Genomic DNA, 25486 nt, shown 5'->3' with positions numbered 1-25486 from the left:
GTATTTCTCTTCTTGGAAAAGAAAGAATAATATAATTAAGTCTAATGTATGTACGTATGAGTATGCATGTATATTAGCTATTGTGTACACATCACCCGAGTCAATACTGGTTTTAATGAGGAGACTGAGGTTGAAGGAAGTTTTGTAACTTGCCCAACTTGGCCTTGCAAGTCCATAGCACATCTGGGATTTGAGGCAGCTTCTGCCTTAACTCCAAGTTATATACAAAATTAAGAAAGAGTTAGCTTTATCATCATCGTTAATTGTTAAAAAAGGAGAGGCACAGATAGGGTCCATTTGGAGGATATAGCAGTCATTTGTGGTAGAGTTCGAAAATCTAGGCTTAGTTTCCTAATATAGCTTGTGGAATTGGAACGTTTTCAACATATGTAATGTTCCCCTCATAGCATCCTGTTCATCCCTTATTATAACACTGCAATTACATTGTATTAATCTGTTTTTATGTCTATGTTTCTAGTAGATTTAGAATAGGCCACTATCATTGGTATTTGTTTCCTTTTGTAACAACTAAGGCAGCTCATGGCACACAATGTCTAAAAACATTGTTGAACGTTTCCCCTCTCTGTTCAAAGCAACACACTCAATAAATGTTTAATTCCAGGCACTAAATGCTATAGGGATGCCAGGCTGAGTAAAGCATGGACCTTCCTTTTAAGGATACTCATAGTAGAAGAGGATTTGAAGAAGTATAGTACAAGACAGAAAGTGCTAAGTGTCATAGGAGACTAGGAGAGAGCTATAGGATTTCAGAAGACAGAAATTGTTCTGGCTCAAAGGATCGGGGAACATGTACCAATTAAGACAGGTGGTGAAATAGAGATTGAACGTTAGGGATGGTACATTAGAAGTTTTGGTAGACCAGTCCTAAAAGTGGCACATAGCACTCTGCTTACATTTCGTTCCCCCAAAATGATTCCTATTCTGTTAATAGGGAAAGACTAAACATTTTTTTCCCTAAGATAAGACATAAAATATGTCTTCTCTCACTACTGACAGTCAGCATAGTACTGGAAGGTCTGGCTACTTCAGTACAGCTAGAAAAGGCATACAGATGAGATAGGAGAAATAAAAGTATTCCAATTTGCAAATAACATGATCATCTATATAGGAAACTCCAAGAATCTACCCCAAAACTCCTATAACTAATAAGTGAATTAAGCAAGGTTGCATAAAACACACACACACACACACACACACACACACACACACACACACACACACACACACGATGAAAGATGGGAAAGATCCAGACAGGTGGGGTAAAAGGAGAGGGCATCATAGGTGGAAGGATGTGTAGAAGGGAGAGAGCCCATAAAGGCTTGAAGGTATAAATGTGTGTGGAACTTGAATAGCAACTGTGTATGATAATTACCTGTATTCTTACTTTACAAAAGGAAAGGTTAACCCAACTCAGATCTTAGATATCTTTTCTTAAGCTGTGAGCTATTTACTGAACTAACTTTCATGACAACATAAATTAGGACATAAAGTAGCACATTGCCTCAGACCTAACCAAATTTATGTAATATTCATACTACATATTGCTGTGGCTATTTGAACTTGAAAATTGCTTACACTGCCTTTCTTCTTGTAAATGTTTATGTACTCATTTATTGCTTATGTTACAGATTTTAATTTTAATGTTTGAGGGTCAACACGGAGATATACTTAAAAAGTAGCTGTGCATAATATTATAAAACAAGTAAAATATTTATTATTTTTTGAGAGTTAAGGAGAAAAACATCTTTCCTCAGGAGAATTAACCTGGTAAGTAGTACTCTCCTGGGAGAACTTCATGAGATAAAAATTAGGATTGTCTTTTCTGTGTTTCCTAATACTGATTTACTCTCAGTTTTAGGGAATATTCTCTATATTCTTGTTCTTTGCAGGGTTCTTTATGTAGGGGTAGAATTAGAATCATTGGAAGTACCATTATTAAATTTTGGGTAGTATAGAAGCTTTTGCATCTTCTTAAATATCCTTTATATTTATTTATTTATTTTTAACAGTTCTCTGGAACCTTGAGGGTTTAGGTGATCTTGTGGCCAGTTACAAACTTGTTACCAGATTTCCTAATTAAACTCTGTGTTGCTTATTAATTTTTATCTAGAGTAAGTACCTCTATTCAGAATTGGAATTTTTTTTTGTAGGTTTCCTTGATTGTTTAGTTGAAGCAGACAGAGATATAAAAGAACCATTAGCAGTTTTGGGTTGTTTCATCATGCTGAGTTTACAAAATTCTCTTATCGTAATTAGATTTCTCAACAACATTAAGCGAATGGTAGTTCTTGCCAGTATTCTTTCAATGAGTATGGAAAGCAGAAGGTACGTGTTTTTGTAAAAAAGACAGTGTTGCCTTATGACTTTAGTTTGTTTATATTGAGGCATAATTTATATATAATAAAATTCACCAGCTTTAAGTGAACAGTTTGATGAGTTTGGACAATGTACATAGTTGTGTGAGCACCACCACAGTCATTGTGGCAGAGGTTCCCCCATGCTCCTTTGCAGTCACTCCCTGTCTCTAGGCAACCACTGGTCAGCTTTCTACAGTAGATTAGGTTGTGTTTTCTAGAATTTTATATAATTGGAATTGCACAGAATGCACCTTTTTTGGTCTGGCATCTTTAACTCAGCGTGATTATTTGAGATTCATTGGTGTTGTGTGTTTTGATTCTTTTATTGCTGACCACTATTCTATTGTAGGGTTATACTACAGTTAATCCATTCACCTGTTCATGGACATTTGGGTTGTTTCCATTTTTTGGTTGTTTTGAAGACAGCTATTATGAACATTTGTATACAAGTATTTATATAGATATGTGCTTTTATGTCTCTTGATAGCACATAGCCTTGTAAACTGTAGCTTAATACTAAGTCTTTATTTTAAGATAATTTTAATTTTTAAATTACAGTTGACATACAATGTTATATTAGTTTTAGTTGTACAACCTAGTGATTAGACATTTATATAACTTACAAAGTGATCACCTCGATAACTATAGTACCCACCTGGCACCATGTCTAGTGATTACAATATTACTGACTATATCCCTGTGCTGTACCTTACATCCCCGTGACTATTCTGTACCTGTCAAGTTGTACTTCTTAATTCCTTCGCCTCTCTCACCCAGTGCCCCAAGAAGGTGACTTACGAGTTCTTGGAGTTTTGGTAGAGTTTTAATTTTTTTCTACATAGACAATTCATGTTGTCTGGCAAAAGGGATATATATATATATATATATATATATATATATATATATATATTTAAATTTATCTTTATTGCTGGAAGTATTACAGATGTCCCCTCTTTTTCCCCCCCATTGACACCCCCCAGGCCTTCACCACCCTATTGCCTGTGTTCATGGGTTATGCATAAATGTATTTAAATTCTTGGGTTAAAAGGGATAGTTTTATTTCTTCCAATCTTTTTTTTCCCCTTTTCTTGCCTGATTGCACTGGCTAGGATCTACAATACACTGTTGAACAGGAGTGATAAGAATGGGCATCCTTGCTTTGTTCCTGATCTTAGGAGGAGAGCATCCAGTCTTTTACCCTTGAGTATGATATTCATTGCAGAGTTTTTATATACAGGTGACAGCATGCTTTCATTTTTAGTTTTGTTAGCTTTTTGTTTGGAAAGTAGTGCATACTCATAAACATTTCAAGTAATATTTTTGTCACTTTTATTTATTTATTTAAAACGTTTTTTCCATTTTAGAGAGAGAGTAAGGGAGAGGGAGAAGAGAGCGAGAGAGAAACATCGATGTGAGAGAGAAACACCAGTTGCCTCCTGTATGTACCTGCAACCTTGGCATGTGCCCTGACTGGGAATTGAACCGGTGACCCTTTGGTAAACCAGCTGACAACCAACTGAGCCACACTGGCCGGGTTGAAGTCACTTTAAAGGAATAAAAGAACCCACTAAATTTTGAACCCTTAACCTCTTACATTATTATAAATGCCCAGTATTAAAACAGTGAGAATTATTAGTGTTCATTTGTTAAAACAGTAGTTCCATAAAGATTTCTTGAAGAAATACTTGGTTTTAGCTTAATCTGGAGATAGTTTCAGAAAATAGAGTAACCATAGGGGTAGGGAGGGAGATCAGTTTGTTTTAAAATGTATTTTGCTTAAAGTTTTTGAAAAAACCATGGTTCTCAAGGTCAGTTTTTCTCCAGGTTCTTGTTTTATTTTGCATGTTCTGTTTTTTGACTCTTAATATTACTAGTAGAAGATTATCTCATATACCAAACATTTTAGTAGTTTGGTGTTAAAATTTTTTGTTTTTATCTTGTTTGTTGACAACATGTATACCCAGATATTAAGATTTTATGTTAAACTGTGAATTTTCTTTAACATTAGGATTTTGATTTCCTTGAATTTTGGTTGAAAGTTCAAGGTTTAACTTAGGGTGCTGGTATACTAATCGCTAAAATTTTAAGTGAGAAAACAACTTCAGCAAACATTTATTGGCTATCTAGAGCAGGGATGGGAACTTTTTTCTCCCAAGGGCATTTGGATATTTATAACATCATTTGCCGGCCATACAAAATTATTAACCTAAAAAATTAGCTATGAAAAAAGCTCCAGATTTATTGAATTTTGAGTCCTACCTGCGGGTGCCTTGGCAGGGCCAGTCCAAATGAATGTCCTGCCTAACTAGAGGTAGCTTGCTGTTATAATTTCTTTATTCTCTCTTTTGAGATTTGGGATTTTAATAATGTAAAAAGCAGAAATTTCTCCCTTTCAATGTATTACTTTCATAAAAACTTGTTAGAAAGTTGAATGTCTAAAATGTGCCCCATTGATTTCTCTAATGTGGGAGTTCTTCCACTCCAGAGAACTAAAACATATGGAATGTCTAGTTAGGATTTGTGCAGGTGCTGTCTCTTGGGTTCAGACTACCTGGCTGGTGGGTGATAACCAGTCCAAATATTCTTGCCAACCAGTGACACCTGCAGCCCTGTAGGGAAAAGAGGGAGAGAGGAGCTGAGATGCAGGTGATGGGGTGGGCGGGAGGTTGAGTTTGGTAATGGGACGTTTGCCTGTGTGAGCTGGTTGCTTTGAGGCACTGATTTTTCTTGCCAGAGTTCTATTTGTGTGTGTATGAAATGCAATTTAAAAGTGTCAGTATATTTATATGAAAGTCAAAGGTCTGAAAGCCAGGATTGCATGCATTATGCTGAGGAATGTGCGATTTAGTTTACCTAATCACCACAATGGGAAATGCTCAGTATAGTGTTGCATTACATTTTTGTATATCCTTTTAAACCTGTCCTACATTTGGAGAGTCATATCCTTGAGAAATGAAGAAAGGGCATGTCCCTCTTTTCTTTTTTCGTGTTTGATTATGTGTGTCTTGACACTTAATTAAAAAAAACAAAACATGTTACTTCTGTAAACACTTTTTCCTCTTAGCTCTGTTATTACCCTAAACTAGCAGTTTAACACTAATAGTGAAGTAGCCGTCAGAGACTTGAAATAATTTGCTCATAAAAGTATCTTCTTAAAATGTATATGTAACCTACTTTTTTGTAAAGGGACTTATTTTGTGATTTTTTTTGGGTAGGACATATAATATCTATATTTGAATAATTTTGATAGTTTTGTTTTCCAGTAGCTATTTCTTAATCTTACGAAGAAGACAATTTTTTTGAATATGTGTGGATTGAGAGGGTGATTTAAAATCATTACTATAATGGTAATTAGGTAAAAGAGAGCCTTTGACTTGATTTTTAAGGAACCTTGTAATATTTGTTAAGTAGATAATATAAGTTAGCACACTAGAAAGGATTTAGAGGCTCTGATAATATGATCTGTTGATTACTATGGGCCTGGGCCAGGCCAAGCTGCAACATCTGGTCTTTAAGGGTAGGCAAGAGGGCTTATTTAAAGATTGCTTTTTTTTTTGTTTATTACTGAACTGGTAAAAAAGCAGTTCATGGCTAGTGCCAGAGCTAGTATTCAAATCCCTTTCTCCTTAATTCTTTCTGTTCTGCCGAAGTGCTGCTTCCACTTTTGATTGGCATTTCTTCGTAAAGACAAAATGGATTTACCTAACAGGCGTTAGGAATATTCCTTGCATATGTACTTGGAATTTTAACGTCTAGGAGGGCCAGTTTAGTTATGTTGTGGAAAGAGCACTTTGTTTGGAATCATGGAGTTGTGAGATCCAGTCTTGTCTGTTACTGATTAATATTATTCGTATTAGTATAAGTATGTTACTGTATGTATGCTCTTGGACTTTGGTTATCTCATCCTACAAGGCAGGGTTATTGTGATGATAGAATGAAGGAAAATATTTAATTTCTTAGCACAGTAGGAGATAGTTACCTTATTTGTTTTCCTAAATTCAGAATTTGGTTTTGGCATCAACAGAGGCAGATGAACCACAAACATTACAGTAGCATTTCCCAACTGTGTTCCAGATTTTAGTAGATGTCACACTAAATAAATCAAATAATAAACAACATATGATAAAGATAGAAAGTTAGTGGATAGATGACCTTGGGAAATACTATATATCTTCCTTTTGGAGATTTACAAGGCATAATAATGTATTATGTGTTTCTTTTTCAAACAAAGGTAAACTGAGCTCATCATTAATCCTTTGAGATCACTGATTTTAAAGAATACCAGCATTCCATTCGGCGTGGTTTGTGAAGCACTGCTCTAGGATAATAATTTTCAAGATGACCTGGCAATAGAATTATCTTTATGTATCTTAAGACTTCTCAGGATATATATAGTACTTACTGAGCCATTAGCAATGGAAATTTATGAACTTTTAATGAAAGATGTCACTGCTTTAAGTTCCAACTTTTGTGGAGTTTCTTGGCTGAATTTTATGACAAAATATTGAAATTCACCCCAGAGAAAAATTGCTAAGTATTAGCAATCTATATCAGGGTGAATAGAGTTATTCCTTGTTGAAATAATTGCTAATAGAATAGTAAAAGTTATAAATATCTGGGTCCGAGGGCTCAATTTTGTTCATTTTCAGTATGGTCATATTCTTTCCTCAGATTTCAGATTGATATTCTTATTTTTCATCACTTTTCCTGTTCTACTGAAAAGAATTACTAATGGACATTTGGGCTCAGCTCATGTTATCTAACCCTTTTGTGCTTTGGGTGTCCATTTCAGAGGACTCATTCTTAACTTATTTAAATGAGATTACACATGTGGGACTGCTGAATCCATTATGGGGGGGTGCCAAGTGGTTGAACTTGGTAAGGTATCTGGCAAGTGACTGTGTTTTTATAGTTCAGTGACATAGATGTATTCTCCATTATACTTCAGTACCTGCCTGCAGAGTAGGCACTAAAAATTGTTGAATAAGTGAAAGAATAAGTAAAGCCTAATAGTGACAGGGTTTTGTAGAAGTAAATAAACAATTATTGCTGAAAATACCACAGATACATGGAGGGAGGCAGTTTAGTACAGTGGAAAGAGCACCAGGAGTCAGAAAATCTGAGTTCTAATTCCACAGCTAAAGGTAAACGGCCATATGACAGTATACAAGTCTCTGGGTCTTGTAAAAGAGGGACTTGTAATAACCACTCTTGCCTAATTTATAGGCAACATAAATCATTAATATAATGATTATTATACTAATCATGAATATGATTAATAGAATATGAATCATTAATATAAAATGCTTTGCAAATGTAAATGCATAAAGTCAAGGTTTTTTTCTCCATGCCTGGCATAGTGCCTTGAAAGGTATTAGCACAAATAGAGACTTTCTCTCTTAATAGTAAAAAAAAAGAAGCTAAGAAACAGAGTCTAGGACTGATTGTAGGAGAGCTCACATGAGTGCTGGGAGGAAGAGGGAGAATGAGGAACCTACGAAAGAGAAGCGAAGAACCAGAGAGGAAAGAGAAGAGGAGAATCAGGAAGTCAGAACCCTCTACTTCCTAGATTGGCTTTTCACTAAGCTTTGCTTGCGCTGTTGGGGAAAGGGCATAGTTAATAATCAACAAAAACTTTTGATTTAATTTTTTGAACTCTGCATAAGTAGATGTTCTCCCTTTTGAGAAGTATTTGAGGGTGAAGAAAAGTTTCTCCTGTAAGATTAAAATTAAAGACCTGCACTTGGTAGTTTAAGAATACTTAAACTTTGATTTTATTTATTTTCTTCAATAACCTAAGTAACTTATTATCATGAAAACATTAAATGTCTTAAGTCTGCTAACTGTGGTCTGGACAGCGAGCATTCATTATCATGGGAAGGACCTGGTGTGAATTGCTTCCCAATCTGTTGCTTGGCACACTACTGTTCTCTGAGATACTAAAATAAGTTTGGGAAATATACTCCCTGCCTGCACCCCCCACAGTTATGGGTACCCCTAGACTGCGAGCATCCTGAAGGCAGGGTCTTGGTTGCTAATATCATAGCCCCAGTGTATGGCAGAAGCACGTGAGCCACTAAGAGTATGGATGAGAAGTGAAAATCACATTGGTTTTTTCTGGTAAGATGGTTTTAAAATTGTAGATGTCATGTTAGCGATGGCTAACATATTTTTACTGATGTAGTATACATATATTTGATTTCCAGGGATGGCTTACCTGAAGAATATCCAAAATGCGATACTTCTAATACGTACACCAAACCAGGAGACAATTTCTTTTGTCACAAAAAGCTCATTTGCACATGTAAAGGAAGGTTATTTAAAATAGTAAGATACCTTAGTATATTTATAAAATGATTGAGTTGTAAATTCAAGAAGTCTATTAATTTTTCAGAAAAATGTAACTTGTAGAATGTAAGGTACACCTGAATAAACCTTATTGCCAGTGACCATGTGTTCACTATTTTTGGTAGGTGGATTACTGGTGGATTGATTATCCCTGGTTTTCTTCCTATTAGCTCATTTTACAAATATATAAGAAAAATTTATGAGGCAAAATTAAATTATTTTATTATGTGGGACACCAACACCATAATTTGGTGGGGCAAGGGTGGGGTGGTATATGAAAGTAATAGCTAAAATCTAATACTCAAATAATATATGGTTGTTAGTTACCTGTTCTAGACTCTTACTCTAAATCTCTGTTGTCTAGTATGCTAACCATTAGCATATTTTTATTTAAATTTAAATTAATTTAAGTGAAGTAAAATGAAGAATTCAGTTCTTCAGTCACAGGGGCCATATTTCACGTGCTCAGTAGCCGCACACAGGCATGTGGCCAGGAGCTGCTGTGTTGGGCAGTGCAGTTAGGGAACATTTCTTTCCATCGGCAGAGAAAGTTCTGTTCGACAGCTCTGTTCTAAATTAATGACAGTTGCTAAGAGACTTTACTAAATTTATGTATCCTGAAAGTTGGAAAATAGAGTCGCCGGAAGTTGGAGACCTTTCCTCTCTGGAATTCTTAGGTGGGGCCCTTTAAGATAGTTAAATTCTCTAGTAAGGGACAGAGGGAGCTAGCTTTTAAATTCTGGAGTCTTCCTTGATGTCCACGACAGCCAGGCCAGTCAGGGTGCTACCTCCGTTTTACAGAGGAGATGGTGCCTGGAAGCAGAGGAGCTGCAGTTTGAGCCCAGGTGCATCTGACTCGAAGTGGTAATTGTTTTTTTTGGGGGCTGTAGTAGTGTCGATTTGATCCTAATCCCCAGTTCATGGTATTGTCACTAGTCATTCAAAGAGTTTTTCTTCCTCTCATCTATAGCAGCCATTTTTATGTGTTTGGTGTATCTTTTTGCTTGTTTTTGCAAAATGCATATTGTAGCACAAGTTCGTGAATTTTACATTCACAAGATACTATTATGTATCTAATGTGATATTTTTCCTCTCTCCATCTCAGATGATTTAAGCACTCAACCTTCTTTTCAGAGTTTTGCCAGGAAGTCTTTCTAAATGGTGTTAGACTTTCTGGCTTTTGTAGAGAAGTCTGAAAGAGTCCTTCCTCCTCCCCTTTGCCCAAAGGATTGTCCTTGAATGCTATATATGAGTTTTTATAAGTTACTTTTGTTTCCTTCTTCATGAGGTGGTCAGTGATTACTTCTCATAGATACTGATGTATCTGAGCATTGTTGCTGTATTTTTTTTAATTGAAATTTTTATTGAGCTAATTGTAGATTCACACCTAGTTGTGAGAAGTAATACAGAACAGTCCCTGTGTACTTTGTTCAGATGAAGGCTGGGAAGGGGGTTAGACAGGTTTGGTAGAATAATGTCAAGAAAAAGTGAGGGCCTGAGGCATTCTCTTATGAATGTAATACATGAACTTTAGCATGTGGACTGTATTGCAGCTGCCTTTCTGCTTAACTTTTTAGTAAGTGTTTCAGATAGTGAAGTTATATAGCTGAGTTCCATGTAAGTGATATCATGTAGTATTTCCTTTCGTTTAAGCAAATTGAAATTTTCATACAAACACTGTTGAAAGTAATGACACAAATGTGAAATCTTAAATTTTGATAATGATGAGATATTTCTGTGTATGTTTTGTTTCAGGTTGTTTCACGAAGAAATCCAGAGGATGTCCAGGAGGTAAACATGTTATTCATATGAAAATTTTATTTTATGTATTTGACAAAAATTTAATTAAATGCCCAATTGAGTAAACTAAATTGTCAGTCTTTGTATTTGTATGTTTGTGTGGAGACTGTCTTCAGATCACAAAACAGTAGCAGAAGCGTCTCATTTCAGACCTATGAAGTACATTTTAAGTTGTAGTAGGTTTTAAGGCATATGAATAAGAATTTGAGGAATTATTCAGACCTATTAAATATGTGTTAGATTTTAGTAGGTGTTAAATTGTATAAATAGGATTTTCAGGAATCATAGTGCTGTTTATTAATAATGTGATAATTTTTCTGATAGGTAGCACTCATCAGATTTCAATATTAGTTAAAGGCCCCTGTTTACCTATTTCAAAATCATGATGCCTGTTTAATAAAAAAATGAACATTGGTAATTAGTATTAATTTTAAAGGTTATAATATTAAATTATGGGTTTCTGTCTATTTCCATTTTACATTGAGTTGACATGTTGACATCCTGGAGAACTGCTTTGGGCGTAGATGTTTCTTTTTCAACGTTTGTAGTTGTTAAGTTCTTTTGAATACTCCCTCTCTAAAATGATACTAGTTTCTTATGTTTTTGCTTAAAACCATAGTTCTCTATTTGTAATTACTTTATACTTATATACCTTTAGGAATCCTATTTGAGGAACTTATTTTAAGTTTTTTGATTTTCTTTCATATTAGTATTTGCTCATTTCCTTTTTTAAAAATGAATTTATTTCCAGTTTCAGTTGTCATACAGTATTATATTAGTTTCAGGCGCATGACATATTCATTAGACACTTATATACCTTCCGAAGTGGTCACTCTATCTCATTTCACTAAGATTAGGAGGACGTAGTATATTGGGGATTTTTTTCTTACTAAAGAAACAGACATCGTAAGTTAGCAGTCTTGATTCTGCAACAGGTTTTTTTTCCCCCCAATTGAATTTTAATGTCTTGGGTGGGGTATGTACTCTCTATTGAGCCACAAGCCCCACTACTTCTTTCTGAAAAATCTGGTTTGATTCATACATTTAAGTTGATGGATTGGTACTGGTTGGTTTGAGTATGTGACATCAGGTTTAGAATGTATTTTGACTTTTATATATTACCATTTCTTACTATATCTATTCTGATGGTTAAAATAGTTAAATAAAAGGCATTTTAAACAGATTTCTTAATATTTTTCTTAGGGTGTTAAGGTATCTAACTCCTTCCCACTGCCCTGCCCCCAATAGCCATGAAGAGAATATTGTAATACTGTCATTTTGGAAGAAAAGAATATATATCTATATATCTAGACTTCTAAAATGTCAGGGAAACAATGGAATACTATGCAGCTTTAAAAATGAAGGATCTTTTACCCTTTGAGACAGCTTGATGGGACCTGGAGAGTATTATGCTAAGTGAAATAAACCAGTCAGAGAAAGACAAGTGTCACATGATCTTACTCATATGTGGAATCTAATAAACAAAATAAACCAGTGAACAAAATAGATTGAGACATAGAAGCATGGAACAGACTGAGGAATCTCAGAGGGAAGGCAGGGGTGGGTGGGGAGAGTTTAATGTAAGAATTTATATGCATATATGCATAACCCATGGACACAGACAATAGTGGGGTGAAGGCCTGAGAGGAGGGGTACAGGGGGGAGGGGGCAATGGGGGAAAAGGGGACATTTGTAATACTTTCAACAATAAAGATAAATTAAAATAAATAAAGTTAAAATGGCAGTGAAAGTAATTTGCACCATTGATTGAGGTATTCTCTTTACTTAAGTGTCAGTTCATTAGTATGAACTGTTCTTTAGAATTTAGAATTCTTTAGAATGTTGAATAGTCAATAGCAGGGTTTTCTGCTTTTGAAAATTTACAACTCTGTTAAAACTGAAAATGGGTGTGTTTCTTTTGAAAATATTGTCTGATTGCTGTGCTGTAGTTTGTAGCTTGATGTTCCCCTTTTCCAGGGAGAATCCTGAACCAACCTATCATGAACACACTCTCTGCCATTTCCTTAATCCTTTTTTGGGGAAAACTCTTTTATAATAACAACTGTTGGTGAACCATTCATCACAAAACTCTTGTAAGTGTCCTTTAGTTAGAAGATTGCATGGTCCTTTGTTAGAAATGCTATAAAACAAACAAACCATGTCTTCTATCTGGCTTCTTAAAATATAGAATAACCTCAAAATTATAACTTTTTAGATTCTCATATGTTTCATTTAAACATTGGAATTCTCATTCAGGAGAGGAATTTACTTCCAAGAATTTGTTTTCATTTCCTTTCCCTTCACTTTCTCTCTCTGTTAACTGATTAATTTAGTTACTGCTTTAGAATTTAGGCTTCGCAGGGCTATTGAGAATTAGTAGATGTATAGTTAATTTAACCAAATATAAGGCTACTAATATACTGTCCTTATAAAACTGGAGAAATTTTGCTGTTTGATTATACATATGTACATGCATACATACATGCATACCTTGGCACATGCAATGTTTTCTTCCTAAGAATGCTTAAATACTAATTTGGAATAAATAATTTAAAATTATGAGATCGCTTTGGGTCCAGGAATGGCAAGACCAGCAAGAAGATCACCATTACTGACTGTGGACAGCACTAATAAATTGACTTGTGCTTTATCTTAACCACCAGACCCTTCCTTCCGTAGCTCAGGAGAGCACCCCTTCACCCCCATCTCCTTGGGATGTTCTATAATCTTTGGGCTGTCTCTGCAGTTCATTGGGTTCTCTATTTTCTTTACTTCTTCCAAGTCTAGCTGGATTGCAGAGTTAAGTTTTATGATTATGAAATTAAAGCTAAACAATAAAAAATGATCGGATAGCTTTTTTTCCTTATCTATTAAACATTTCCTCTAAATTTTTATTTAAGAGCAGTATGGGTGAAGCTGAGGGGGGACAACAACAGTCAATGTGGCCTCGCTTTCAGAAGATTCTCTAGAGCATGAATACTTGTAGTGAGTAAAGAGAGAGGTGGAAATGTGCCCTCTGTCCCCCACCTTTTAAAAAAAGTAGGTAGTAAATTTCACTGGTGTCAGAAATGTGTCAAGGGAAAGAAAATCCATAGCAAATAGTACGGTAGATGATCCAGCAAGTTCTAAGTCCTGTGCTATAGAAGAGTAAAAAGTACAAAGTTAATTGAATTGAGTGGTTTTGTAAAATACAAGAGAGCTAAAGGTTTTTGGTGTCATTAAATAAAGTTATCTTAAAACTTTTTAATGTAAAAATATTTAAGGGAATGTTTTTAATAATAATTAAGCTTTTATTAAATTTGTAGTCTATGTAATTGTCACTAAACTAATATTTAATTGGGGAATTTTACTCATAACTGTAATGAATAAGAAATTTCTGCAGAATTGGTTCAATAGAGCGATAGCTGTTATACAACAATTTTTATTTTATTTTATTTTATATTATTTTACTTTTTCCATCACCATTTATCCCCTCTATGCACTCTTCCACCTCTGTCCACCTCCCTTGTTTTTTTTTATAATAGGAAAAAATTGACTATTAGAGAAAACAATTTTTTGCATGTATCTTTTGGAACTATATATACACTAATACTTGTTGATGTTATGGGAGTGTGCTTCTGTTCACTTTTCCATTTTGAAGCTTTCTAGAAATGTCCGAGCTTAAAAGAAGTAAGATGAAAGGGAGTCAGTGAATGGTGATACTTTGTGGTGCTTGGGTTTCCCACATTTCTTGAGGGCTTATATTTGCTCCTAGGTCTTTCAGTTCTGAAGGTCTAGTGCTGAGCATAGGGAACATGTGAGTGAATAAATGCAGATGTGGTGAAGGAGCACAGGTGCTCACCCTGCGCAGGTGAGGGCTCTTATTCTTGTTCTGACAGCCTGCTGTTATATAAATTATTATCATTATTGGGATTAAATGGTTAACTTCCCCTTAAGTTGCTCTGCCTTTATTTTACAGTGACCCTAGCTAGAATGTAAATTTTACCTGCAGATTTGCTTCCGTGAGCTATGGTCTCTTGAGTGGCTCTCACGTCTGGCTTATGGTGGCTCTACGTTTACCTTACATGGGGTTATTCTTACAGGTGCCTCACCCACTTCCTCCTTAAGCTCTTGCAGTGTGGTACCACCATAACCTGATCTCTTTTTAAAACATAGCATTATCATTGTTTTTTCCCCCATGGCAGAATTATGTTCATGTATCAAAATTAGAAACTACAGAGAAGCACAAAATACGAAAAGTAAAATCTCTGTAATTTCACTCTTCTGAGGACTTTTGCTTTTTAAATACTGGTTTGACTCTCTCGGTTGCTCTTGCTCTGTCTTTTACTGGAATGGTTGGCTCTTTGCCCTCAGCATTTGTGTCACTCACTTCCATTTAAAAATAAAATTTCTTCTTCCACCCATGTGCCCTCTCTCAGGGCTCAGTCAAGCTTCCTAACCGCTTACTTGGCGCTGGGTCTTCTCTTCTTTACGCCTGGCTGGCCCTCAGGGTTAAGGCTCCCTACCGTTCTGTGAGGCTCCTCTCATCACAGACGCTGAGAAACCATTCCTGAGGGGTCACCACCTCTCTGCTCATGCCCCAGATCAGTACTTCTTGCTGTTCTTGCCCTTGAACCCCAGGCCCATCCATCCTCGAGGACATCTCTAATTAGATGCCTCACGAGCGACTAAATTAAATGAATCTAAAGCTGAACTTTGTTCTTATCTCCAGATAACGTCTCTCCCTTGGCTTTTCATCGTGGGGAATAGCATCACCATTTATCCAGCTGCAGGGCCAGAATTCCAGTATCGAGACCTGGCGTCTCTCTCCCCTTAGAAACTTCGCCCGCAACCCTTCTCTCCCGCTTTTGTCGGCCTAGTCACTGCTTCCCTTCAGGCCGTCGCCCGAGATAACACTCTCTGGAAAGCCTTGTCAGGGCCCCGGGCCGCCCTTCCTCGCTAGGCTGCGCCTCACCCCTTCGGCGTGTGCCAGCGCAGTGCCCGGCAGGAGCGGGCCGTGGAAACACTTGTTTGGAGGACTGGTTTTGTTGTTGGGTAAATGACTAAAAGGAAGCCTCAAGAGGGAGCATTTTACGTAAATTAATCATCGTACAGTCTGTCTAGTCCCCTAGGGGTGTATTTGAGTTAGAAACAAGAAACTTATTAACCATAGTAGAATATTTGGTAGTTTGACAAAGTTTAGTGAAGAATTTCATATATGAAGAGAGTAAATTTTTGACAAGAGTCTTAATGCTTTGCTTATTGGCATTGTGCTCTAATATTGGGTTTGTTAGGAGTGAGGTGAGTAGATTTTTTTTTTATTATTATTAAGCAAATGCCCCAGTATACAAGGTGACGAAATTTAAAACTTAGTTTTACTCATTTTGTGGAGGCTGAAGGGCGAATCAGTGATACCTCGGCCTTGCTCAAAATTTTTTTCTTTATGAACTTTTCTAATTTAATCTGAATGAAGTTAAACAATAATTGAAACTAATGAAGGTAAGCTTACTTTTTTACATGTTGTATAATATAGATTATTGTTGTTTTTGAAATATGCTAGTTTTAATGGTGATCTGATCAGAATTCACCTTGCTTCCAGAAATCTTGTTACTGCTTTAAATGGAGATTTAGGAAATAAAAAAGTTCATCTTAATTACTTGCTACATAGCTATTTTTCCTCACTGTTACTCACTTTGTTTATCCTTTTAGACAAATACTGAGAATGTGCTTTGTATTTAAAAATTGTCTAAGTTAGTTATTTTGTGTTCGTAAACATGCTGTTTTTGTTTTTTTTTAAAAATATATCTTTATTGATTTCAGAGAGAGGAAGGGAGAGGGAGAGAGAGAGAGATAGAAACATCAATGATGAGAGAGTCATTGATCGAGCCCACAACACGGGCATGTGCCCTGACCGGGAATTGAACCCTGATCGCCTGGATCCTAGGTCGACGCTCAACCACTGAGCCAAGCCCTGCTGGGTGTAAACATGCTGTTTTTGAGACAGAATATATATATATGTATATGTATATGTATATGTATATGTATATGTATATGTATATGTATATGTATATGTATATGTATATGTATATGTATATGTATATGTATATATTTTTTTTACATCTAGCTCATTTCCATGGCCGGTAGTAATTGGCTTTTGAAGAGGTTAAATGACATTTTAGGTAGGGTAGACCTTCTTCGTAGCAGGTGGAATATTTCGCCAGTATGAAGAAAACAGTACTGTTTAAAATGAAATTTAAAAATTAGGACACAACATTTGGAGGAAGAATTGCTGTTTTATATTTTTAAAGCAAACATTAGTTAATTTTAGACAGTTAACTATATTGGTTAGAAATATACTTGTTTTCCTTTGCATGACAATTTTGAGCACTTTAATGAAACAATTATGTTCAGATATCTGAACCTAAATAGTTTTACTATGAGATACACATTTAATTTTCTTCTCTCTTTAGATAATTGTGTGGAAGAGATACAGTGACTTTAAGAAACTATACAAAGAACTGTGGCAAATTCACAAAAACTTATTCTGCCATTCAGAATTATTTCCTCCGTTTGCTAAAGGAAAAGTGTTTGGTAAGTGATTATTTTGAATTTGTGATTTTAAAACGTGATGATTAACTCATTATGCATATATGCTAAACCCTGAAATACCATGAAGTCAGAAGCCCCTTTATTTATTATAATAATTCATAATCATGCAGCAAGCATCAGGCACCTGAAGTTTTTCATCTTTTTGGTATAGTTTTACTAACTCAAAACGCATTTACTCCTGTCTTCCATGAAGCAGCAGCACAACTCCAACCAATCAAAAAAAGTGTGAGAACATAAGAAAAGATGATGTTGAATTATTCTTATATTTCTGAATTAAAATTTTTTTTTAATGTTTATACTTGGTATGTTTCTTGCAAATGTTGACCTATTTATCATATATCAAAAAATTGTTAATATAGATCTCTAAAAGAAATAAAAAAAAAATCAAATTATATTTAGACTTGGATGGCAAGTCTGAATAGTTACAGTTTGTTTTCTTCCCCATAGACTTTTAAAAATAAATGGTCTCAAGGGTTGAGATTTAATAAAGTTAATAAACTTTCTGCTTCATCAAGGACATTCTTAAGTGAAACTGGCATTTAAAAAAATTTTAATACAAGTGAGTGGCAGTAAGGAATCACGATTACTAGTAAGTGTAGTTTGGTGCCATTGTCTTGACTCCTCCTAAAAGGACAGCAGTTTCATTGCCATTGGTTTTAGATTATCAGTGCAAATGTCAATGTGCTGAAAAATGCAACCCCTGTCTTAGTATGAAAATGGCTTTGACCTTGTCGATCTCTTGTGTGGTCCTTGGGGGACCCTCAGCAGTCTGTGGACCACATTTTGAAAAAACACACACACACACACACACACACACACACACACACACACACACACACACACACACACACACACACACAGAGTTTTACACACACATATGTACATATACATGGGTGTTCGTGCAGCATTTTCAGTAGAAGAATACTGAAAATAAAATGAATTTTCACAGTATGTGATTGTATGGATGTGCCATAATTTAGCCCATTCATAGACTTCTTCAGCTATTTGAGATATACTATATGGAAATATGTCCTGGGTATATTTTTAAGATACAGAAAACAAACGTTGCACAGTAATGTGTTTAGTGAGATCCTTTCTATGTTTAAATAGACATACATATTTGTGAGAAGATGCACCTACACACATTTGTATAACATGTAAAACCTTGGAGGGCATGGGAGGAGGGCTGTTTTTGCTTTTTACCTTAAACCTTCAGTACCGTAGAATTTAACTGTGCACACATATCTTTACATTTAATGTTGGAAGATATACAGCCTGGCTTTGAAAACAGTTAGCTTGCCACTGGGTGAAAGGGAGTGGCTTCCAAATTGGTTCTTAGTTATTATTGTCGCTAATGGATTATCTTCAACTTTTCTCCTCATTCTTACATATTATAGAGTGAAAATTTTTTATTAATCTTAATAAGTAACCAATTTATCACACTCAGATAATGTTACAGTCCATTTGTAATACTTGATAACTGCAGTGAACCCTGCAGGCAGCAGCTGTGGTTGTGTGGAAGGAACTGTGGGTTAATCATCTGTCTTTTTAGCTACTCTTACATTTTTAGTATGTAAGCCTCTGCAGCAAAAGACAATCCTGTTCTAACTTGCAGAACCATCAGATATATAGTTACTACCGTTCTAGTGTTGTAGTGAAAAGAACATATCTTTTGGAATCAGATTTAGGCTCAAGTCTTCTATATACAAATTAACATCTGAGTCTTTTTTCTTATTGGTAAGATAGGGATGATACCTTCCTGTTTTGAGGATTATATCTGTAGTGTGTGTTTAGACTAGTGTTCGACACATATTGGCTGTTGTTAGCCATTATATGTTGCTGAGTTTACCATTTCTCTAACATACATACTCTCTTATATCTCTTTCTTTAGTGTTGCACCGCTCCACTGTGAAGTTTTTGGTTAGCCTTTCAGACTTTTAGATGTCTCCTCTTCCAGGAACCTTTCCATGTTTCCTTTAAACTGAGTTAATTGTTTCCCCTTCCAATGAGTTAGCATCTAACTCATTTTCTCCCCCCAATTTTTTTTTTAATTAAAAAAATAATTAAAAATTTTTTTTTTGCCAATTTTCTTAATTTGCAAAATTTTCAAATTTACAGCCTCCCCCCCCAAAGAATAGTATGGTGAACATTTATATACCTTTTGCCCAAGTTCACTGATTGTTAACAATTTGCCACATTTGTCTATAACACTCTATGTGTGTGTCTCATTTTTCTTCCTGAAGCATTTGAGGGTAAGTTACAGATATTGTGATAGTTCATCCCTGTTTCCCATATTTTACCATGTCCACACTACCATATCACACTCAAGAAATTTAACATTAATAACAATATTATCAAATATGCAATCCATATTCAGATATACCCAGCTGTCCTAAAAATATCCTTTTTAGATTTTTTTTTTGCATCTAGGATCATGCCTCTAGATTTGTTTCATTAAGTTAGAGTATTCCTTGTGCATTTCTTTTCTTTCATTACATTGACATTGTAAAAGAGTATAAGACAGTTGTTTTTAGGTTTCACAATCTTGATCTGATTGTTTTGTCATGATGAGATTATTTTGTTGTTGTTATATTTCTCATCACACTCTGATTTCCTATGAGAAAGAGAAAAGCAGCTCCTGAGAGCTAAGAAAGGACCGGCCTGGCACTACTTATCCTCGGTGTTTCTTAGAGTTGACCTGGCATTCACACTAGGCTGTGTTGTCCTGCTGTTGAACCTAAGCAGTTTACAACACGAACATTAGACGGAGCCACTATATGACTTTCTGTGTGTCTTAGTTCTGAATTATTTCTTAGCCAGAATTCAAGTACCAAGGTTGCTGAAGCAAGATCCAGTCCGATTCCACTGATCTAACACCTGGTGCCGTTATTGCTGAGACAGACATTACCATGAAGTAGGCATTTTACCGTAAGCATGAGACACACTGGGCTTAGGTAGCACATATATTAAAATTAGAACGATACAGAGAAGATTAGAATGGCTCCTGCACAAGGATGACACGCAAATTTGTGAAGTGTTCCATATTTTTGTCAAATATATGGTGATGGAAGATTTGACTTTGGGTGGTGGTCACGCAATGCAATATACAGATGATGTATCAGAGAATTGTATACTTGAAACCTATATAATTTTATTAGCCAATGTCACCCCAATAAGTTAAAAAAATAAAAAATAAAACCATTTCTTTCACTTACCAGGAAGTAGACATTTCACCATAAGCATGAGACTCATTGAGCCGAAGTATTTAGTGGTTCAGTTTCAAATTCTTGCCTTGGGTAATAGAACTAGGAATCTCTGTGCCTCAGCTTTCTGTTAACGTTTTGCAAAGCTACTGGAAATGTTTAAGCAGGTGATGATGTTACTTTTAATTTTGTATTTTCTTAAAAACTATTGCCATCAAGATGATACATGGCAGGCGACAAATGCCAACTGGTAGTCTGGTCTGAGAGTAGGAAAAATGGTCTTATATGAAAATGTCTTATCAGCACTCAACTTTGTATATATCATTAAACAATTCTATGAACACCACCTTTCCATCACCTTGTAAAACAGCTCACTGGTGCTGTGTGTTCTCTTTTTTTCTCACAAGCGCGCTGTCATGGACACTGACAGTATCACACATGGAATTTGGCCTGAAAAAGTTTTTTTCTTCAAACTGAGGTTTTTGACCCTATTGATATATAGATGTTCTCATAATTCCCTCTCTTTAATTCCTTTGTAAGTCAAAAAGAGTGGGAAAGGGAAAATTATGTGAGTAATTACAGTATTAAATTACTATAGAAAACCATTCTAGTTCTTTATGATTCTCTTTTCAACTTTAGTTTCAAATCGCCAGCTTCTTAAATGGTAAGTTTCTTATATTGACAGGCCTTAGATGATGATGGCACCATTTATTTTTGAGTTGACATCTCTACCTCTTGTTTTGTCGGAAACATTATCTTCTTTTCTGGTGAGAGTGCTGCTGACTCCAGTTGTGGACTCTAGGTTTCACTTCAGAAGGTTGCATAGTAAGCACAGCAAACGGGCAGTGACAGGCCTGCTGCTCTCTGTTCGGTGCACATTGTCATAAGCCGGAGTTTGATCCCTCTTTATTGGTGTGGATTCTTATTTAATTGTAGGACGATTTGATGAAACTGTTATTGAAGAGAGGAGACAGTGTGCTGAAGACCTGCTACAGTTCTCTGCTAATATTCCCGCTCTTTATAACAGTAAACATCTTGAAGATTTTTTCAAGGTTTGGAGGTCTTTTTGAAATATTTTATATTTTATTAAACACCTGTGTTTTATAATGTGTAATAAAGCAAGATTCAAGTTTTTTAAAAAAATAGAAAATGTCATTTACTTTTGAATTTCATGATTCACTAAATATAAGTAGGAGTTAGTAGCTTAATAACTGTCTATGGCATATCTTTTATTTTTAGTGTAGCAATGTATAAGATTTTTGATTGATAGATTTAAAAAATTGATGAATAGGGCTTAGAGATGATCTGAATCACTCCATCATAATAGGAAATACATTAAAAACATTTTTAAAAGTATCATAAAACTCCAGTAGTTATCTCCACTTTTTGAGGTTCCTTTTAGTGGTAGATTTCTTTCTGGGATAGAAACCACTATAAGTCTGTATTAAGTATTTTTTAATTATACTACTTTATTTAAAGATAGAGCAAAAATAGTTACATACAATTTTAGAGAGGTAGGCTAGTACAAATTATATTACCAGAGATCACTGAATATTTGTGTATTAAGTACCTGAGTTCTTTATAATAATAATTTTTAATAATAATTTTAAAATTTATTTTGAACTGAACCTGTGCAGGCTGTTGGTCGATATTAGTGTTTTTAATGACCACAATTTTCCTATTGCGCTTAGCCTTCTAGAACAAAGCTAAGTGATTATGTCATAATTATTTTTCTTTCTATAACTAAAAATCTTCTCATTTGTATAAATGTAATTTTTTACAACGTATAGCCAGTGAGGCATATGAGTAGTGGGATTCTTAATTTTCATGATGCTAGTGGATCTACAAAAGCAATTATTTATATATGTATGTATGCATGTTAATCTTCGCCTGAGGATGTTTTTTCCATTGATTTTTTTTTTTTTGAGAGAGTTGGGGAGAGAGAGAGAGGGAGGGACAGAAACAGAGAGAGAAATATTGATGTAAGAGAGACACATTGATTGGTTGCCAGGGCCTGTGATCGACCTGAAACCCAGGGCAACCCAGGTACATGCCCTTGACCAAGAATCGAACCCTTGACCCTTTGGTGCGTGGGCGGATGCTCTATCACTGAGTCACACCGGCCAGGACAAGGAATTTATTTTTTATGACCTATTTTAATTTACTGAAGGAAATTGATCTTTTGAAAGACATTACTACAAACTTATGACTTATATAGTACATAATAGAAATAGAAATAGTAGTATAAAAGTTTGTAGTTACAGTAAGATTCCTGCTGATTGACTTTATTGCTTCATTTTTCATTACTCTCTAGACTAGGCCAAGATGATGAATTTGGCTTCTGCTTGTGACCTAATGCAGATCTTTGGGATCAAAGACCAAGTCAAAATTAAACAATATTTAGCTCTTTTCTGTTCTCAGTTACAGCTGTTTCTATGTGAAGTCTATGCTTATAGAAAAAGGCAACATTATTAAGCAAGAAGAATACTGCTTTATAGAAATTGTGAAAGGCAGTAAAGCTAACTCTCCACCTAGAGATAGTCCTTATATCTCATTGAACAGAACCTGGGCCACAGGACTATCCTTAGCTTCAGAGAAGTCTGGGCAGGTGACTTTTAGCTTTCTAGTTCTGATTGTGGATGAAGGTATAGAGTGAGGGGAGGTTTTTGGGTAGTCAGTCCACAAGGTGTTCAATAAGAGCATAGTTTTTTCTTTGTAGAAACATTCACGATAGGTACCACATGCAAATAACCATGTAGCCACTTGATTTGATTTTTTTTTTTTAATATATCTTTATTGATTTCAGAGAGAGGAAAGGAGAGGGAGAGAGAGAGAGATAGAAACATCAATGATGAGAGAATCATTGATCGGCTGCAGCCCACAACCCGGGCATGTGCCCTGACCAGGAATCGAACCCTGATCGCCTGGATCCTAGGTCGATGCTCCACCACTGAGCCACGCCCGGCCGGGCTTGATTTGATTTAAAAAAAAAAAAATACAGAAGAGTAGAAGGAATAGTATAATGAGCTTCCGATACTCATTACTCAGCTTCAAAAATTATCAGTCTGTAGCCAATTTTTTTCATCAGTGGATTGAGAGAAAGAGAGAAACATTGATGTGAGAGAGACACATCGATTGGTTGCCTCCTGCATGTAAGTTGGTATGCTTGATACTATTTCACTTTTCTCTCTGGTTCTCTTTGTCATTTGGTTTTTTTTTCTATGCTCTTCATATTGGATAGTTTCTGTTGATCTTCATGTTCATTGGTTGTTCTTTCTCAGATCTGCTGTTGAACTCCTCTAGTGAATTTAAAATTTTTGTTAAAGTACCTTTCAACTCCAGGATTTTTATCTGGGTCTTTTTTTTTCCTTTTTGTCTAAATTGAGATTAATTGACATAATATAACATTCACCATTTTAAAGTGTACTGTTCAGTGATTTTTAGTATGGTTATAAGGTTATGCAACCATTATCACTACCTGATTCCAGAATATTTTATTATCACATAAAGAAACCTCGTACCCATTAGTACTCACTTCTTCCCCCCATGCTCCACCCCAAGTAACCACTGATCTACTTTCCATCTTGATGGATTTGCTTATTCTGGACATTTCATATGAGTGTAATCATACAACATGTGGCCTTTTGCATCTGGCTTTTTTCACAGAGCTTAATGTTTTCAAGTTTCATCCATGTAGCATGTATCAGTATTTTATTTCTTTTTATGGCTGAATAGTATTCCATTAAGTGGATATGGCCATACCACATTTTGTTTATCCATTCATTAGTTGATGGACATTTGGATTTTCTCCACTTTTGGCTCTATGATAATGCTTCATTGTTTTTTCTTTTACATAATTTCTATTTATATATGCTATTTCATGAGTCATAGGCATTATTCTCTTCTTTAATTCTTTATTCATGATTTCCTTCAGTTACTTGAACATATTTATAAATAGCTGCTTTGAACTTTTTGCCTTCTAAATCTGACATCTTTGCCTTTTCAGAGTTAGTTTGTATTAACTGCTCCCCCCGCCCATATGAATTACACATTTTTGCTGTTTCTTTGTATGCCTTATAATTTTTTTGTTGAAAGCTGGAAATTTTGAGTTCTGATTATTTTCCCCTGAAGGTTGTTGTCATTGTTTTGTTAGTATGTTTATTAACATGTCTGTACTAAATCTGTGGGGTTTGTTTACTGTGTAGTATGTGACTGCTGATACTTATGCTCAGTTTTTAATTTTTGTTATATTTTTGAACCTGATTTAGTAGGGATTAGCCCTGTATCATCATAATTTAGTGGACAGCCAGCGTTTGGTCTTTGCTTGTACTTAAACACTTTGTTTCATTATATGCTTCTCTCTTAGGCTGATGATTCTTTGTGTATTTTCTTTTTTTTTTTATTTTAAATTTTATTTTTGTTTAAAATGTTACAGATGTCCCTTTTTCTCCCCAATGACCCATTCCCCTCCTCCTCCCCAGTCCCTCTCCGCACCATTGTCCGTGTCCTTGGGTTGTGCATATACGCATATAAATTCTTTGGTTACTCTCTCCCCCTCCACCCGCCGGCCCTCTTTGTGTATTTTCAAAGTTCAAGCAGTTTTTAAGTTTGCCCTGGGTTTTACTTTCCTTTGGGATGTCTTATCAAATTTCCTCTGTATGTATGCACCATCTTTCATGGTTTGCCAGGGATTTGTAGATAGCTTAATTACTCTTTGGTCTCTCCTACATGGATGGGTAGAGAACTTATTAAGAACCCCTATGGCTGTGTTACTTTCTGGATCTTCCTGGTAAATGTCTGACTAATGTTCTGGTCTTTTGCTTGCTGCAACTTATGCCTCCTGAGCCACTCGCTGTTCCTTGCCATTTGTTTGGCACTGAGATTGCTTCTATTACTGGTGATGCTGTTTGGGGTAGATATTTTTTTCTGTGCTTCAATCAAAATCATGCCAGCCTCCTCTACAAGTGAATCTGCTGGTTTTCAAGGCTTGCCTTTCTCTTGTATAATTACCATGGCAACCCAGCTGGGATGGAAGATGGGAGCAACCCCAGGCAAGAGTGCCCCAGGCTCCCACAGTTCTTACCTGCGGTTTTGCGGTTTTTCATGAGTAACCACTTCTTCATTTGCTTTTATGTTTTTGGTCAAGTTCCAGAGCTCTCAAATGGTTGT

The 25486-nt window shown here is 35.5% G+C and overlaps 1 protein-coding gene and 1 non-coding gene across 3 annotated transcripts in view; both read left to right on the top strand.

Moving 5' to 3' along the window:
• The window catches only part of RPS6KC1 (ribosomal protein S6 kinase C1), a 110513-nt gene that overhangs the window by 781 nt on the left and 84246 nt on the right, over positions 1 to 25486 (top strand). Inside the window, exons 2-4 of one of the 2 annotated variants that reach the window (XM_087827857.1) lie at positions 10482 to 10517; positions 16976 to 17096; positions 21254 to 21369. In XM_087827857.1, the coding sequence (XP_087683983.1) occupies positions 10482 to 10517; positions 16976 to 17096; positions 21254 to 21369 (273 nt within the window). The remainder of the gene's footprint in view (positions 1 to 10481; positions 10518 to 16975; positions 17097 to 21253; positions 21370 to 25486) is intronic. The other variant, XM_087827858.1, reaches the window with a different exon arrangement.
• Positions 20061 to 20163, top strand: LOC148090922 (U6 spliceosomal RNA). Its single transcript, XR_015716152.1, has one exon. It is a non-coding gene; the product is annotated as a U6 spliceosomal RNA (small nuclear RNA).

The sequence above is a fragment of the Miniopterus natalensis genome, chromosome 19 (assembly GCF_054644295.1).
Source record: "Miniopterus natalensis isolate mMinNat1 chromosome 19, mMinNat1.hap1, whole genome shotgun sequence".
In the NCBI taxonomy this organism is placed as follows: Eukaryota; Metazoa; Chordata; class Mammalia; order Chiroptera; family Miniopteridae; genus Miniopterus; species Miniopterus natalensis.
This window is presented reverse-complemented; position numbering and strand designations above follow the sequence as displayed.